Raw genomic sequence first — 17,160 nt, 5'->3', positions numbered from 1 at the left:
TCATTCTAAGATCCATTTTAATATTGTCAGCTTAACTGCACTGTTTTATAATGCTCTGCAGAGCCTGCCACTGATTGTTAACCTGAACAAACTAAACTTCGATAAATCACGATAAATGATACAAACTCCGTCCTAAGTGCAAACAATATATATTTATATGTCTTTGATCTTGTTCTTTCTACACTACATGTTTCGGCCTCTATCGGCCATCATCAGGTGTATACTCTTAACGTTGCTGCCACACTGAACCCAGTCTAAAACTTAACATTTNAAATATTAGTTGCAAATCAAAATAACAAAGCCTTAATCATTTATAATAAAAGCAAAGCACTGACAATATCATTTCAGGCACGTGTTACATTCAAAATATTAGCGTGACGAATATTGATGTAGAACATCGTACACACACCGCAAACAACCCATCTTTCGCCTAGTGTAGCCCTCTGCCATCTTGTGAGCGAACTGTTAACTCCGTATATCTGAATATGTCGCCGATGAGTGGGTTTTGATCGTTTTGATCAGTGAGCCAAAGAATAAAGACGAATAATGAATAGAGATGAGTAGGGTCTGGAGCGGTCTCGAGATTAAATGAAAAGTATACGAGCGTTTGATTAAGTAATGGGAGATTTCTTACTCGTATGTCCCTACAAAAATGAGATTATATTGAAGTTGTTAAAAATAAAGGGCAAAACACTTGATTGTTTACTCTTAATTCTCAAAAAACGTAAACTGTTAGTTATCTAAGGAATATTGCAATATCATCGCACAGTGAAGTCTCATACATATTACATAAGGACTTTGTATTTCACATTAAATCGCTGTTAGGTGATAATATTTTTATGGCGTCATGTCATTATGCTTCATGAATGGTATAGTGGAGTAGAAGACTTAAACGACACGGTACTTAGGAGGAATTATCCAGGATCGGCCGATACAAGCCCAAGTATTGCACCACACGATAGTAAAGGATATGGAGGTTGCTGATAAAGACTGTGAGGTACCAGAAGTGCCATCCTTTGTGGAAGATGACACCGTGGTCAAGTATTTTAAAGAATGTGTAGGTGTGACACTACCCCCAGACACGACTTTAAAAGAACTAATGGACAACAGTATCCAGTTCCCCAGGTATTTTCAACTTCAAAATATGACGAACAGGGCATGAATGCGGAGAACGTAAGGTGAAGGACCGGTAGATTTTTGAAGAAGTCTTACATAGGTTAAATTTTGCTTTCAGATTTAGCATACAATTGTATAAAATTTCAGTATGCATGGTCCATAATGTGATTCTTGTAACAAAGTATTTGAAGAGCTGGAAGATAACACAAACGACCATTAGCGACCTTCCGGTTTGATGATAGGTAACATTTCTGAAATGTCTCTTGATTAAGAATATCCACCTATTAATCCTCTCCTTACATAATCAGAAACTGGAATTGCCAATTTTGCCGTTATTCTTGGCCCCAGCAGGTGTTCTTATTGTTACAGTATGATGTACTGGATTATATTTCTGTTTTGTGTAATTTCACATTTCAAGGTTCAGCTGTGTCATACACCGAAGCTGTTCCAATGTTTCTGCACACATTGAGGTTCACAGTTTTTGGATGAATGTGATAAGGAGTGTGGAGGTGAACAGATAGCACATAGCACATGCATTAATGATGAGTATGGGTCAAGCCAATGAAAACAGGTTGCCACAGGTGCAGGGTACCTAATGTTTGCAAGATCTCCACACCTTTCACAAAGTGTACATTGATTGAACCAGCTGTCACATCTGCACTAGAATACTGGAACATAATAATGATTCAAAATCAGCGATAACTGAGACAAAATGCAGCATTAACATTGTTAAAATTGAACCGTTAGAGAACAATCACGCATACTGCACTAAAATTTTCTCAGCCAATTAGCCATGAACTAAAATCCAGTGTTGCGTAGATCTTGTTCTCGATCATCATGGTTGATGTGATGAATGACCGTACATCACTGATATTCGTACCAGTTTGACAAATCGATGCCTCCTCTTGTTGGCATATTATGCAATAGGATGGTGGATTAAAACTGTGGGGTCACCCATTCGACTCTAACCTTTCACCATGTTGCTTATCCTGTTGTCAGACTATTTTGTTTTCTTTTTTGCGTGCTCTTCCCTGTGTCATCTTTGGATTTTCGTGATCTATGTGTGTTCAAGTGCCTTAAAAAACTGGTGATTGGATTCAATACTTTGCTGAGTTTGAACCCTTCCTCACTGTTTATGTTGTCCAGACATAATTTTATTTCTGTTGCTTCTTTGTCAAGTTTGTCTGTGTTTGCTGATGTTGTGGCAAGTACTTTAGTGGCGTGATTCAGTGCTGAGATCTGCCCCCACTGACTTGTCTGGCTGATACAAAAGTAGATGTCTTTCATGGTCTTCACATCAGATTGACAAAGGGACACTAGGTTAAGCAACAGGGCGAGAGGTTAGAGTTGGATAGGTGGCTGTACAGTTTGACTTCACCTTTCTACTGCATAGTACACCAACAGGAAGAAGCTTTAATTTGACAAAGTGGTATAAATACCAGGAGTATATGGTAATTCAATATTTACATGGCTGATTGCCTGAGAAAATTTTAGTACATTTATTCGACATGAAAGCTTCATATCTTACGTAAGCCCCACTATCAGCAGAACAATCAAAATTGTAATTGCCTCTCAGCTTCAACTGAGAGGATGGATACAGACCAAGTAAAGTCTAGCTTCAGCTCTTTATCTTAGCCATATGACCCCTCTGCACCGGTCAGCAACATGCTGGTCCACTTCCCCCCCTCCACCTGACATTTACCCTCAAGATGGTGACGGAAATGTATGCTGAAGTGTTGGAACAGTTTCAGCAGGTGATACAGGTAAATGCCCAAAGCCAAATTTACTCATTAAGTCACAGGCTGAAAAAACCTGAGAATACAAATTTTGTGATCTGTTACAATTATAAAAGACAAGTCCGTCCAATGTGACTATTTCAGTTTTCTCACTTGATGATTCACTAGCCTTACATGTTTCGATCCATTTGGATCATCTTCAGAGGCACCAAACACTTTTTTGAAACCACTATCACAACAGTTGTCATATCAAATACACATGTAATGTCCAAGTACACAATGTTCCATCTATCACTCACAGCAGCCTTTCTGGTTATAGAAATATTTAAAGTTGTTTTAAAGTTTTAAAAACTTTGTTAAAAATTAAAATTCATAAACCATACAGTTCATGTCAATAACCTCTGTCGTCTCTCTTCAAGGTGGCCAGTGTTGTGCCACCTATGTAACTTGAGTAGGGAGATTCTTAATATTGTCCATTATGATTTCTTGGCCCGCTCTGCTGTGTATACGTTGGCCACCTTGAAGAGAGACGACAGAGGTTATTGACATGAACCGTATGGTTTATGAATTTTAATTTTTAACAAAGTTTTTAAAACTTTAAAACAACTTTAAATATTTCTATAACCAGAAAGGCTGCTGTGAGTGATAGATGGAACATTGTGTACTTGGACATTACATGTGTATTTGATTGACAACTGTTGTGATAGTGGTTTCTAAAAAGTGTTTGGTGCCTCTGAAGATGATCCAAATGGATCGAAACATGTAAGGCTAGTGAATCATCAAGTGAGAAAACTGAAATAGTCACATTGGATGGACTTGTCTTTTATAATTGTAACTGTTAGTGTGATGGACCAAAATGAAACAAATCAAATTGTGATCTGTGTTTGAACCTTCTGTACACTAGCACAGTGGGGCAGTTACTATTTTCTCAGCAAGTCTTTTATGAAATCTGATGGTTCATTACTGTATTCAGCAGAGCTCACCACAAGTCCCTATTCTAAACCAAATGAATCCAGTGTACACCCTAACAATCCATTTTGTTATGTTCCATTGTAGTATTCCCCCATCTGCACCTAGGTATTTCAGTTGGTGTCTTTTATTCAAGTTTTGGAAACAAAAGTGTGTGCACTGTTCTCATTTCTCCTATGCATGCTAGGTGTCTTGCCAATCTCACTGTCCTTGATTTAAACATCCTAGTAATATTTGGCATGGACTGTGAAGCTTTTCATTATGCATTTTGTCATCATACTCCTTTCACTTCCTTCCAGGTTAAACAGTCTCAACTGCACCCTGTTTTCAAGCACTTTGTGTCTGTGCTTGTCTCTCACTGTGTAAAATCACAATTCACACCCATACAGACATCAGGCAAAACTGTAATTTAATCTTTTCATTATTTGGTGGAAGGTGGGAAGACAGTAGATTATGAAGTGAATGGCAAGAAATGTTGCCTGAATGCAGGCTCTTGATTCCTTCATGAATGAAATTTTGATTTATTAGTGTCATTTTCAGATATTTAAAATTATCCACTATGGCAGAGTTGAAATATTTAACTATCTTTGTTTTATGATTTTGCCCTGCCTACTAATGGTGAGACATTGACATACCCCTTCATTTTCTCTGTAAATATTTCTAGACCAACCTCCTTATTGGTGGCTAACAGAGCTTTTGTCCGTTTGCTGATGGTAGTCATGTTTTTCGCAACTAAATTAACATCATCAGCATAGGCGAGTATTTGATATGCCCCATTCAGTCTCCATCCTTCGTGGTTTTCTCAGATCTTAATGGTGTATTCTATAGGAGAGCTGGAAAGCAAATCCGACAGTTTATTGCCATTTCAGACCATTCTGAACATTAAGTGTATGAAATGTGTACCTACATAGAGTTTACCAGATGCTTCATTTAAACATAATTGATTTATTCCAGCTATTGTCATGGGTATACCAAACTTAGTGAGAAAATTGTGCAATACCTCCCTCCAAACTGAATCACAGACTTCCTTTCTACACTTCTTGTACACATGCACGAAATGAAAAAAATTTTTTCAGGAGTAAAATGTGAAATCATCAACCAACTTCAGTGGGACCGTCATATGAACAAAACATGCAGGGGATGTAAAAGTATTTGCTCAGTAAAAAGGCAATAAATGACATATAGTGCATGAGAGTGGTGATTTTAAAATATAAAGTGTACCAACAAAATGAACCCTATCTGTCAGTCTGTCTGCATTCCATCAGATTACTTAAGATGAAATGGGAGAGAGGTTAACACTAAAAAGTGTTGTATTTCAGACAGGCTTTTATTATGCTATACACCCAAATTAGTCTGCCTGTTAGCATGAAACCATATTTTGTGCCACTTTATGAATAATCACTTGATGTATTTTGTAGTAGGATGCAGAGCACCAAGTACTGAAGCAGTCTTAGAACTTAAGGATTTATTTAATTAACTCAGAATAAAGCAAGCACATGAGTTTTATATTTATGTACTGATGTGAAGTTATTTTTTCTTTGCAAGAAAATTGTGTGGTACCTGTAAGAGAGGCTCCCAACTTCACAAATTAAAAAAAAGTTATTTAATGTTTCAAACAAATGTTACTGATGTTATATTTTAGCGTCCTGTTGCACTGATTTAAGTCCATGATTTATTTAAACCGTGTAAACAGTGTATGCACTGCAAGACGGTTTAAATAAATCATGGACAAATGTTACTGGTTCAAATTATGATCTCTGGAGTTGTGACACCAAGTAGTTTTGTAGGCAGATTCTGATAATTTGGAGGATCATGCTGCCACTACCTAGCCAGTCACGGTAGCCGAGCGGTCTAAGGCATGCACTGTCTTCACTAGCTCGAAAGCCGGGATCGTGGGTTCAAATCCCACTCAGGACATGGATGTTTGTGTGCGTTTTTCTGTGTTTGTGTACAGGTAGAGGCCTTGCTACGAGCTGATCACCCACCCAAGGAGTCCTACCATATGTCTAAGATCAAGTAAAACTGAAGAAGTGAACAGAGAGTTTCATGGAGGTAGGCCTAGGCCCAAATGAGGGCTGTAGCGCCAATGAAAAAAAAATGTTGCCACTACCTACAGAGTTGAAGTCTGCAGGTGTGGAATTGGTTGGGATATATAGGCAGATTGCAAAGAAGGTCATCACTTACCCTTTCAAGAGTGAGAAAAAACATAGCCCAGTCCAGGGTGATAGGAATGGTGAGCAGGAAAGTAGCTCTGTCTCTGTTCTTTCATTTCTGAAATGTCAGTTACCTGCTTACAAGGCTGCATACATGGCGTCACACTCCAGAAGACCATAATCTGAACAATCACAGCCACAAAATCCCTCAACTTATAAAAATTATTGATTATTATATTGTACAAGATGAAATGTCAGCCAATGAATTGAAGGACAGTGCAGGCAGCTGATGGTGAGGCGTGGGGCAGTCACATTTAACCCGATTATGGTTAAATTCAGGCATTCATTTTCTTGAAGTACTACACATAAAGAGAGCAATATCATGTGGGATGTGACACCATGTAGTCTAATTGAAGTGCACTGATGTTTCAAAGGAGTATACTGCCTCCATCTTCAGGGTAAAGATTAAGCAAAACAAGTAACCAGCAGAGCTATGCTTCCATCATGATGGTTGCTGGTCTGGCTTACTCTTTGACCTGAAGACAAAGACAGTGCATATCTCCAATGTGCCCTTGAAGTTCTACTGTTTTACATGGTGTCAAATTCCAGAAGATAGCCACCCCAGTGGGAAAGTCAGATCCAACATACTGTAGATGAGATGATAGTTGGGACATTTGTTTTCATACATTTTTAAAATGATTTGCATGTTCCAGGAAGTTTCCTGTCCAAACAGTAAGGTGCTCTAACCTTGTGGGACAGAAACATGTAACAAAGGAGTTGCTGGAGGAGAATGCAAATTCCACATATCCTGTAGTGCATGAGTCAGTGCTGTTCCTCTACATTCACTTTCTGGAGCATAAGAAGCAACATGGAATTGGTCCAGAGAGGGCATTGTATGCCAACATGGGTATTCTTGACTTTGTACAGCGCCTGCTAGAGAAAAGATCAGCATCATTCTTTGCCAAAAATGACAAATACCTTCTGGTCAGTGGAGCTCAGGGAATTAGTGGCTGGGAAACAGTTGGATCGGTAACTTTTTTTAAAGAATTTAATTCCTTCCACTACAGATAGAGCATGTACAGATATGAAGTGAAAATTTTCTTTCAAAATATATGTTGTGTAGAAAATTGTTGTGTCATTTAGTGTGAGTGGCTCTGTGTGTGTGCGCGCTTGTGTAAGAGAAAGAGAAAGAGGATTTAGAGGCATGTCAGCATCAGTGGCTATTTAGAAATTAGGCTAGATAACTTTTACAATTAGGATTTTCTCTTCTAGAATTATACTTCGAGTAGAAGCTTCTGCTAGGTTTAGAGACACCTTTAGAGAGACATTTGTTACTGTACTTACTGATTTGTAATATTGTGAAGAAGCAGTTAAAGTACCCACAGAGTTAGCTTGCATTGCAAGGTTGAAACTTTCTGATCTCATGCAACTTGGAAAAAATTAAGGACTCTCTCTTTCTCATCGTATAATATAGGATTTAATTCAAATTAACGAGTTTGGATGTAAGAGACATGAGACCAGTGGCATATGGACATGGCAAAGATTACTGACATTACAAAGGAATTTATTGTTCTGCAGGGATCAAACAGTGGTAATTGTTGCCATATTGGCAAAGAAAACCCCGAAAGGAATAATTAATAAGGTATTTGATCTTTATATGAAGTAGTTCATGACATGCATATATTGATTTGACCATTGAACAGTAAATCTGTATTAAATGCCTCTGTATGTGTGTGTGCTTATTTCACCTTAGAGTGGCACAGTTTAATTCAGTATTAATTGAAACAGGTATTAAGTGACTGGATTTATTGAAAAATATTAGATTAAATATACTTTGTTACAAAACTTCCAGGGACTGTAACTGCAGACTTTTTGTGATACTGTTTGCAGGAAAATGAAAAGCCTCCATTAGTTCTTGAAAATTGTCTGAGTTATGATGAAATGAAACTCTCAGCACTTTTATCAGTATCTTCATGGAGTTATTTCATCAATGAGGGTACACGGGATAACAAGGGTGTCCCCCAAAAGAACACACAGAGCTTTACAACTAGGGGTATTATCATTGGTCTTATTGGAGCTCGTTTAAAACGAGTTGGGCTGATGGAATGGCAAGAGGTCCTGGTAACAAAGACCCAAAACACTAAGGAGAATGGATATGGAGCACCTTCCCGAGTTGGGTCATCTGAAGAAAATAGCAAACAAGGCAAGTTTACCTAGCTGCATGTAAGACAGACATTGTTCATATTGCACAGTCAGCATGACATACAGATTTTGTATCAGTTCCTGAGCCCAGTTTTCTGCTCAAGAGCGTTAGGTATTGTGCATGCTTATCAATGTACAGAATGCCTTTGGGGATTACTGATATTGCATGGGACATTGCCCAATGTCTGGGGCATATTCAGTATATACAAAGTGTCGGGACTTTGCTCGACTTCCATCTTCATGTGATTAATTGCTATTGTACTGACTGCATTAGAGGGAACAGTTGGGATTGAACCTGGGATCATTTGATTACTGGGCTAGTACATTAACCACTAGTCCACTGGGAAAACAACAGAGTGATTACAGTGAAGTTTTTCAGGCAGACAGCTGTGTCATTGTGGAGTTCATGTCCCGTATTTCTGATTATCTCTGTCATTGGAAGTAGATGTGATGACTGCTGCATTTGCAAGTTATATTTACATATAAAACTGTTCCCTGTCCCAGCCCAGGGCACATAAGGAATGACAGTTCTTGCTACCTGGCCATGAACATAATAAAAAATGTGAAAGAACTTGAAAGACCAAAAGACCATTGTAAGGAAGGCCCAGCAACAAGCAGGATGAATTCAAATGATTGATCAGTCATACCCCATGTGGTCTGTGCTGGAGCAGGACATCCCCATTTCCAGAGTAGAATTAACTTTTGCTCTGAAAAGAGAATAGCAGTTTTCTCCAAAACTTGATAACCACATACAAGACTACAAGGTGTTATAACCAGAAGACCTCAATCTAAAGCTCTGTTGAAGTTATGTTACTTATGCAATTACTTCCTATCCTGTAATAGAGGGAGCCATATGAAGCCATCATCTACGTGATGATCTACACTTGTTATTCAGGCTATTTCACTTTCCTAGTACTCCTATTTTTCATTTTTTCATTATAAACAGCTGAATTTATTGGGACATCCAGTTACATATATGAATATGTTATTTTCCATTACTTTTGTCACACTTTCTTCGTCAAAGTACTGGTATTCAGGATTGCTAAGACTGAAATTGGTTTAGTCCCTTGCAGTGGTGGCTTGTAGCTAAAATTAGTGGGGGTGCTGCTCCAGAAAATTTGTAGCCTTTGTTTTAAAATTGTATAAAAGGAAACAAACATATATAAAAAGAAAATTTATTCAGAAACTTGATAAAATCCTAAAAGAACAAAATCAAACGTTTTTTACTTACTTTAACCTAAATTGTTACAGTTCAAGCTTAATCTATTCATTTAAAAATGAAATCCATTCTTTTTAACCTTTATATTATGCTCATCGATTGAAAGTCTGTATGCCTCACTAAGTTTCTCCTTAATACTTACGGTTCCTAAAAGTGACAGTGAAACTACATTATTAGCGTGCTTCTTTGACTTCTGATGCTTTTCAGTTTTTTCTTTCATTTTGTTTATATTTCTAAAACCATCTTTTGTCCACGTTACATCACCCCCAAACAGCAAACACGGGAAGCAAAACAGTGAATTTTTTACTTCACAGCTGCAAAGCCAACTTTTACATTTGTACCATTCAGAATTAAAGCTACGAATATATTTCTTGTTCTTGCTTATGCCTGGCTGAGATATTAGAATATCAGGTGTTAAACGACCTCTTTCTTAACTGCAACTTTTTCATGGAGAGACAGTTGTGAAAACTTAAGCTGTTGAAGTTCACTTAGTCACAGAACTTATTTCTCGGGGATGCAAGGCCATGGTTAAAGTTTTCTGTTAAATAAAAGAACCGAAAAAAAAATGAATCAAATAGAATAGCTGGAAGCAGGATAATAATCTAATTCTACAATTAACTCATATTTTTTAAGCACAACATACGCGGAGTAAAAAAAAGACTACCTTCCACCAGCACGCCAGGGTCGGCACTGGTCGGCACTGTCGTTCCTGCAGTGCTCCCTCTCCCTTGCAGCCTCACGTGTAGCTCCTTATGTGCACATGTGCACAGTCAACGAACACCTCGCCGCTGGAACTGTGAAACTCAAAAGAGTTCCATACAAAGATTTGGCTACTGACATTAAGCTTAAGGATTATATATTGTATTGTACAAGTATAAAGAAAGAATTAAAGAAAAAAGGACTCATTATATAAATGTTATTGATAATATCAAATGGAAATTGGGGGTGCTGCAGTTCCGCAGTGCCTATACGCGGGCCGCCCCTGGTCCCTTGTGATGGAATTTCAGATTCTGTCATTTTAAGTCTGAGACCATACCCACAAATTTCTTATATACAAAGATTATAAAGTCACAGGACGCTATATGGAAATGGAGGGGGTAAACACCAAAATCTTTGCCTATTAATCAAATTTAATCCCTTCAGAATTGTCTCCTGACTGATCACAGGGGTTCCAGTGATCCTACCACTCACTGGAGCATTTCTGGTATTCTTCTTTCAGGAAATTGTTTAATTCTGCCACACTTTGGGTAATGTCTCTTGCTTTCTGAAATGGCTTTTCATTTTGCCCATTTTCCAGTCTGGAGAATTCAAGAACAGTTTCTGTGTATTGAAAGGTCAGTGACGTGGGTGAGGAACCAGTGGAATAATTCCTAAATTAGGCTTGATTGTTTGTATGATTTAAGGTTCAAATCCAGCTTGCATATGAATGATCTCTTTTATTGTGTAATAATTTTGTTGTTTCAGAAATGCTATTCAGCTGTAATTTTACTAAATATACACTGAGGTAAGGGTAAAGGTAATGTCCCTGTGCATAAGTAATTAAGCACCATGCCATGAAGATGTATGAGGGAGTGGAGGTTTAGTTCCAATGTTGACTTAAGCTGTAGATAGAGGTGAGTGGTCAGCTTCATGCTGTGGCTGCTTTACCCGTGGAGAAATAGACCCTGATACCCAATGGATAGGAGGCTGAGTGGGCCCTAGAATCAGTCTGGACAGTGTGGAGAAGAGAGAAATGTCTTTCCCCTGCTGGGAATTGACCCCAGTAATTAGTTTCGTAGCCTGTTGCTATACTGACTGAGCTGTCCTGGCTCTAAAGGTCATAAATACTTGAGCTGCATGGTATCCACGGTACCATAGTTTTTAAAACTCTACAATGTGACAGGCAGACAGGCAGGCATATATACAGNCCTAGACACCAAAAAAAAATTTTTTTTTGTAGGCCTGTGTTATCTAACATGTAGTTAATCATATGATTTTTTCTGTGTAGAGCGTTCTTATTCCTGGAGACAACTGTGGGCCAATTTCTATGGCTTGAAACCACACCTTCCCCTGTTTGAGGATGTTGTCAAAGTGCGTAAATCAGGCAACAGAGCTGCCTTGAGTAGGTATAAAGAGCTGAACAAGGATCGACTCTTTGACAATGTAGCTTACAAGAAGCGAGTCGCTGTCTCCATTGAGACACTTTTATTGGAGGTGAGAACAACCAGAGTTTGTATCTGTATTTATCTCACATAGTTTTCATGTAAATCTAGAATATAATGCAATTATATGAGGATTTTAAAGGTAATGTGGGCTTTTCTGACAAAGCTTAAGTGGATTAAGAATATGCCTAGCTCTCTCTCTCCCTCACAACTCTTTAGTTAAATATCCATATTGAGCCTTAGAAGAGGACATGAAGATGTTGAGTGCCTTGGTATCATCACAAAAATGTCTAAAATAGTGTATCAGAATGTTAATATATTTTGTTCCTGCATATTATGAAATTAAAGTCAGCTGCAGAATTTTCAACATAGCCACTGTTCCTTCCAGAATATACTTCAGTGATTATTAAGAGTTTATTTTTTTGAGTGTATTAGATATAATTTCATGTATATCTGCCATTCATATTGTGTGTAGTCATATGCAGCAAGGAATTTTTCCTTACAGAGTTACATTGCAAAACATCTTTCAGCATATTGAGTAATAAAGTTCCACTAGTTTATACCCTCTAAATAATCAGTTTGACTAATGAACATATTTGTTTGGATTATGTGCATTATGCACGTGAGGGAGAAGTTAATCTTATTAGGCACGGAAATCAGTTTTGGGACATGGCACATACATAATCACTTGGGGTTCATAAAACCTTCTGAAACCTGGAAAGGACCATGCTGGAGGGAAAGATCTGAATGAGTAGAACTTGGTATTATTAATGCAAATGAGATGCAAAAAATAAGAGGAAGGGAAGATAATACAGTAAACATCAAATATGATATGCCGTTGCTATTTTATAGAGAATTTTGAAAAGGGAAACTGGAAAATGTATGAATCTCTTGTTTTTTATGCTTAAACAGGCAGAAGCCAGAGCAGCTTCCAAGGGAACTACAGCTTATATCCATGTGGTAGGGATTGGGCTTGGTGTGTGGCGTGCATCAGAACATCAGGAGAAGGAGTTCCTGGATGCGTTTGCAAGCTGTCTCCGCCGGCTGCTCCCAGTTATACAGCACGTGTCAGATATCAATTTTGCGTGGTTTAAGGAACAAATGCATGCTGAAACTTGGAAAGGAATCACAGAACCAAATGACAAAGGTATATGACAGTCAGTACTAATTACTAAGGCCTGAAAAATACGGTTTCCTACCAATGTTCCCTCTAAGTCAGGGATGCAAGTGGGCAAGCCATGATGTCTTCTGCCTAGGAATCACATGACTTGTTTCCTGTATGGTGTTCCGTATGCAACATTAGGACTGTTTTTTGTGTGCATGGTCTGTGCGGAGGATATATAACAAGGTATACAGAATAACACCAGGAGTTCAGTTTTCGGTAGACCTGTGGAGTCTTAATGTGTGAACTGAAGACTCTGTGTTATAGTAATCTTGCAAGTGTTACAGTTATTTGTGGTTACAACTAGTGAAGATCCAGTAAATCCAATTACTAATCCACACCCACGTCTTAGTCACCTAAACATGTGACAATATGATGATTCATGTAAATTGTTACACTGTATAATTTTATTATTTAAACCAATTTTTGTGCCTGTTAACCCTTTTAGACAGGGTGATCATATGCTGGTCTTTCAATTGTGCTTGCACTTGGCAAGGCAGACCATAAGCTCATTTCTTGGTATTGCTCTGAATCTCCCTGAAGAAACATGCAAAATAAATTTGTATGGGTACTTTCTTCTGGGATATGGCATGTAATGCCATATAATCTGGTAAAAGTCCAATGATGTTTTGGACAAACGTACGGTCTCCACCTTCAGGGTCAGTGAACAAGCCATGTAAGCAACCAGCAAGATTGAGGTAGCAGATGTAGCCTGTGAAGATTACTACTGTCTCATATGTAATACCATGAAATCTGCTAAAAGTCCACTTATACTTGTATTTTGGAGGAAAGTGTTGCTTCTCTCTTCAGGCTTGAAGAGTAAGTTGAGCAAGAAACCAACCAAAAGTATGCAGTAAGCAGAGCCCTGTGGCATTCCTTTCTGTTACAAATGACTGCTCCACAATGGTTGAATTTCTTTTTTGTTAGATTGTTGAATAAGTCAGGTGAAAACTATGAGTAGTCCATAAATAGCTTACATCTATATCCCTGTACTTTTTCTGTTGACTATATTGGAGTTGTTCACACTGCTGTCACGTCCGCAGTCACACGTCCTATCATTCCCTACATAGATGTCCATATTGTATGTGTAAGCAGATATGTTACATAATCCATAAAGTTTTGTTCTGAAACATATGCATCCCTTGGATACACAATTTTTTAAAATTATCTTCCCCTAGAAAAGGGTGTACTATTTCAAGTATCTGGCATTCAGGAAGTAAAGAGTATGTCTTAGTTCCCACAGTCTGTCATAGTTCATGTCACTATTGCCAAAGAGTGTCATCATTGTTTGAAAAGTGAAGGAAAATGTCATGTCTTATTGTTTTGCCATAAAAGGGCGGAAATAACTGTTAAGTAGTTAGTCAGTTGTCTTCCATGTGGTCGTGTGTCATGTCCCATTTGAAAAACTACAGCTAGAAACAAACATTTCAGATTCAGCGATATCAGGTACTGCAGTGGGTCTCTCCTGAAGGTAATCAAACTGTTGTTTATTGACTGGTCTGCCAAACCAACAAAGCAAAAGCAGCTGCAAAAATACACCTTGAAACTGTATGGAGTTGAATCTTTATTTTTATTAGGATTACATTCTTTTGTCAGTCAAACCATGAGTGAACTGATGGATGCCATTTTCCCCACCCATATTAACATCCTTTGGGAGGTTGGAAGGAACTCAGTGAGAATTGTCATCTATGTTGTCATCCTGGTTTCCTGTTTGGCCTGCTAGTCAACCTTACTTTTATTCTCCTTGGCAGGATGTAAATGGATTGTGTTCTTTCATGTGATCATCTTGTGTGCTTTATTATAGTCTTCCTACTTCCTCTGATTTGCTGTCGAGTATTCAGTCTCATCTTTGAAATTCAAGTCATGCCCTTGTGGTGTGAGAGTAGAAATAAGAAACTTGAAACCCGTGGTGCAGACTGAAACAGAATGAGCTTGCCAAGTTTACTGTCTTGGCATGCCCTGATAGCTGAGTCTCATTAGTGAAGCTTGATACATCCATGATACACCCACTCTGTTCTTTTCTTTTTTTCCTCTCCTCTTGCTCCCACTTTGGAGCATAAGGCTGATTTCTCAGTTTCATGATCATTTTTACAGACGGTAGGACTCCTTGGACAGGTAATCAGCTCATCGCAAGGCCTCTACCTAAACACAGGACAACAGAAACACAGAATAAATGCATACACACACCAAACATCCATGCCTTGTGTGGGACTGTACCCACAATCGCGGCTTCCGAATGAGCAAAGACAGCACGTGCCTTAGTCGGCTACTGTGACCGGCATTGTCCATGTTTTTTAAATTATTTATGCACATTTTCCTCTTCATCAGCACAGATAATCAGGAGTAACCTATATATTTAGAAATGTATCTTGTTCAGTTTGGTAACTTTTTCAGCTATGATATATGAATACCAAACATAATTTTTTTTTTTTCAGATTGGTGTTGCTATATGCAGCAAGATGAAATATAGATAGATCTGGTACACCTACTAAATGCTTGCATATCCTTGTCTTAGAAATCACCAGTATGAGTATGAGCGGTGGGCCATAAAATCTGGCCCTTGCATCGTGACCTTCAGTAATCTATTGTGCTTTCCCTTTGGATTAACCCTTTATTAATCCTACGCTTTGAATGAAATGTAGGACTTCATTTATGGGGGTATCATAATGGTAACTTGGCTCCATAAAGAACTGGCCCAGGTGATGAAATCTTATGCTATAGCCTCACAATCACATAGGATGTGTGAGGCTGATTCGTCTTCTTGTAGGCATCTTTCACAGGTTGGGTCATCTGTCAGTCCCAGTTTGAAAAGGTGTCCTTTCAGGTGGCAGTGATCAGCAAGTTATTCTATCAGCCATCTTAATTGATCTCTGTTTAATTTCAACAGGTCCCTCGTTCTTTTGGCAGAGGGTCCTGATATAAATCTGTTTGCCTGTTTGAGTCCAGTTGTGGATTCCCAGTGTTTTTTGTGATTTCAATCTGTCCAGTCCCTGATCGCTTTCTTGGCCACTCCAATTGAGATGCCGCACGCTGGTTCAGGTCCTATGAACAGATGTTCAGATCCTGTTCTTGCCGAAATCTTCACTTATGTTTTTAATTCTCAGAATTTTGAATCAGATGATGATAATTCTTCCCTTATCATGTTTGAAATCAGAAACTGAATTTGCTGTGTATTAATAAAATGTGCGTGAACATTGTAATGCTGAAATAACTGTCACTGGTAATCTCTGTCATAAGTTACAAGTGATGTTACATCATTAACATTAATGATGTGCTTTTAGGTCTGACAGTGTGGTTGTCAATGAGTCTGTTTATTTGTATTTTATATATACATTGTTCTGAACTGTGCTTCCATTCCAGGTCCTGGGATTCACATCTTCTTTTCTAAGAGACCACCACATTCAAAATTGTCAGAACCTGAAGATGCTGGAAAACTTCTTGTAGTTTCATATGCATGGGATGGAAATGCTCTTCCTGGTAATGAGTTCTGGATGGGAAAACTAAGTTCAACTGGAGATTCGGCTGCTGCATGTTCAACACAGGTTAGGGAGGCTCAGTTAAAACGTCATTTGATGTAAAATCTCAAACTTAAAACTTGCCACTGAATACAGATAGCTCATACAGTGAAGAGGACTGTTAATTTGACAAGGAGAAGAATGGCCCACACATGCATGGTTTTATCTGTGGACTAGAACTGCAGTGGAAAGGATGGTTGTTCAAGTTGGTGATGGTTCATAATCTCCATTGGCCACTGACATATAATGACCTTATGACTACAGATGGTTAAAACTTTCAAATTTTTTTTCCTTGGCACTACAGCCCCAGTGGGCCGAGGCCTACCTCCATGAACTTCTCCGTTCACTTCGGTTTTTCTAGATCTTACACGTTCGGTAGGACTCCTTGGGCGGGTTATCAGCTTGTCGCAAGGCCTCTACCTGTACACAAACACAGAAAAACGCACACACACAAACAAAACATCCATGCCCTGAGTGGGATTCGAACCCACGATCCCGGTTTCCAAGCGAGCAAAAACCATACGTGCCTTAGACCACTCAGCTACCGTGACCGGCTAAAACTTTCTAATAGGGGGCAAAAGTTTTAAGAAATCTGTGGACTTGAATTGGACCAGTTTTTTTGCCTTGGCCAAACGTTTCACCCCATGTTCTCTTGTCAACAGAAAAGCCATGTATTTGCATAAGAAAAGGTGTATTTGTTGTGCCTTGTTGTACGAGGGGGGACCCAAAAATAACTGGAAACGACCTGTTGCGCGCGCATGCTTTGTAGTTATGAGTTGTGCTGCTAGGTGGTGTTAGCTGGGCGTCTCCCGCGACTGTTAGTGAGCTGGCGTCAGTCTGAGTTAAGTGGTTTGTCTGTGGTGCTCTGTTGTGTGCGTTCCTGTTTCAACCCTTTGGCGATTAGTGAGATGGCCGACCAGAAGGAACAAAGAGTGTGCGTGAAATTG

General features: G+C 38.7%; 1 protein-coding gene across 1 annotated transcript in view; it reads left to right on the top strand.

Annotated features, from left to right (window-relative positions):
• The first annotated feature begins 555 nt into the window (after positions 1-555).
• Positions 556-17,160, top strand: part of LOC111866410 — a 19,988-nt gene continuing 3,383 nt past the window's right edge. Inside the window, exons 1-6 of the mRNA XM_023855331.2 lie at positions 556-1,125; positions 6,688-7,003; positions 7,865-8,177; positions 11,383-11,588; positions 12,449-12,683; positions 16,059-16,240. Of these exons, the coding sequence (XP_023711099.1) occupies positions 971-1,125; positions 6,688-7,003; positions 7,865-8,177; positions 11,383-11,588; positions 12,449-12,683; positions 16,059-16,240 (1,407 nt within the window). The 5' untranslated portion in view covers positions 556-970. The remainder of the gene's footprint in view (positions 1,126-6,687; positions 7,004-7,864; positions 8,178-11,382; positions 11,589-12,448; positions 12,684-16,058; positions 16,241-17,160) is intronic.

The sequence above is a fragment of the Cryptotermes secundus genome, unplaced genomic scaffold (genome assembly GCF_002891405.2).
Source record: "Cryptotermes secundus unplaced genomic scaffold, Csec_1.0 scaffold130, whole genome shotgun sequence".
NCBI classification, from domain to species: domain Eukaryota; kingdom Metazoa; phylum Arthropoda; class Insecta; order Blattodea; family Kalotermitidae; genus Cryptotermes; species Cryptotermes secundus.
Note: the sequence above shows the minus strand (reverse complement) of the source record. Positions and strands in the feature narration are given on the sequence as shown.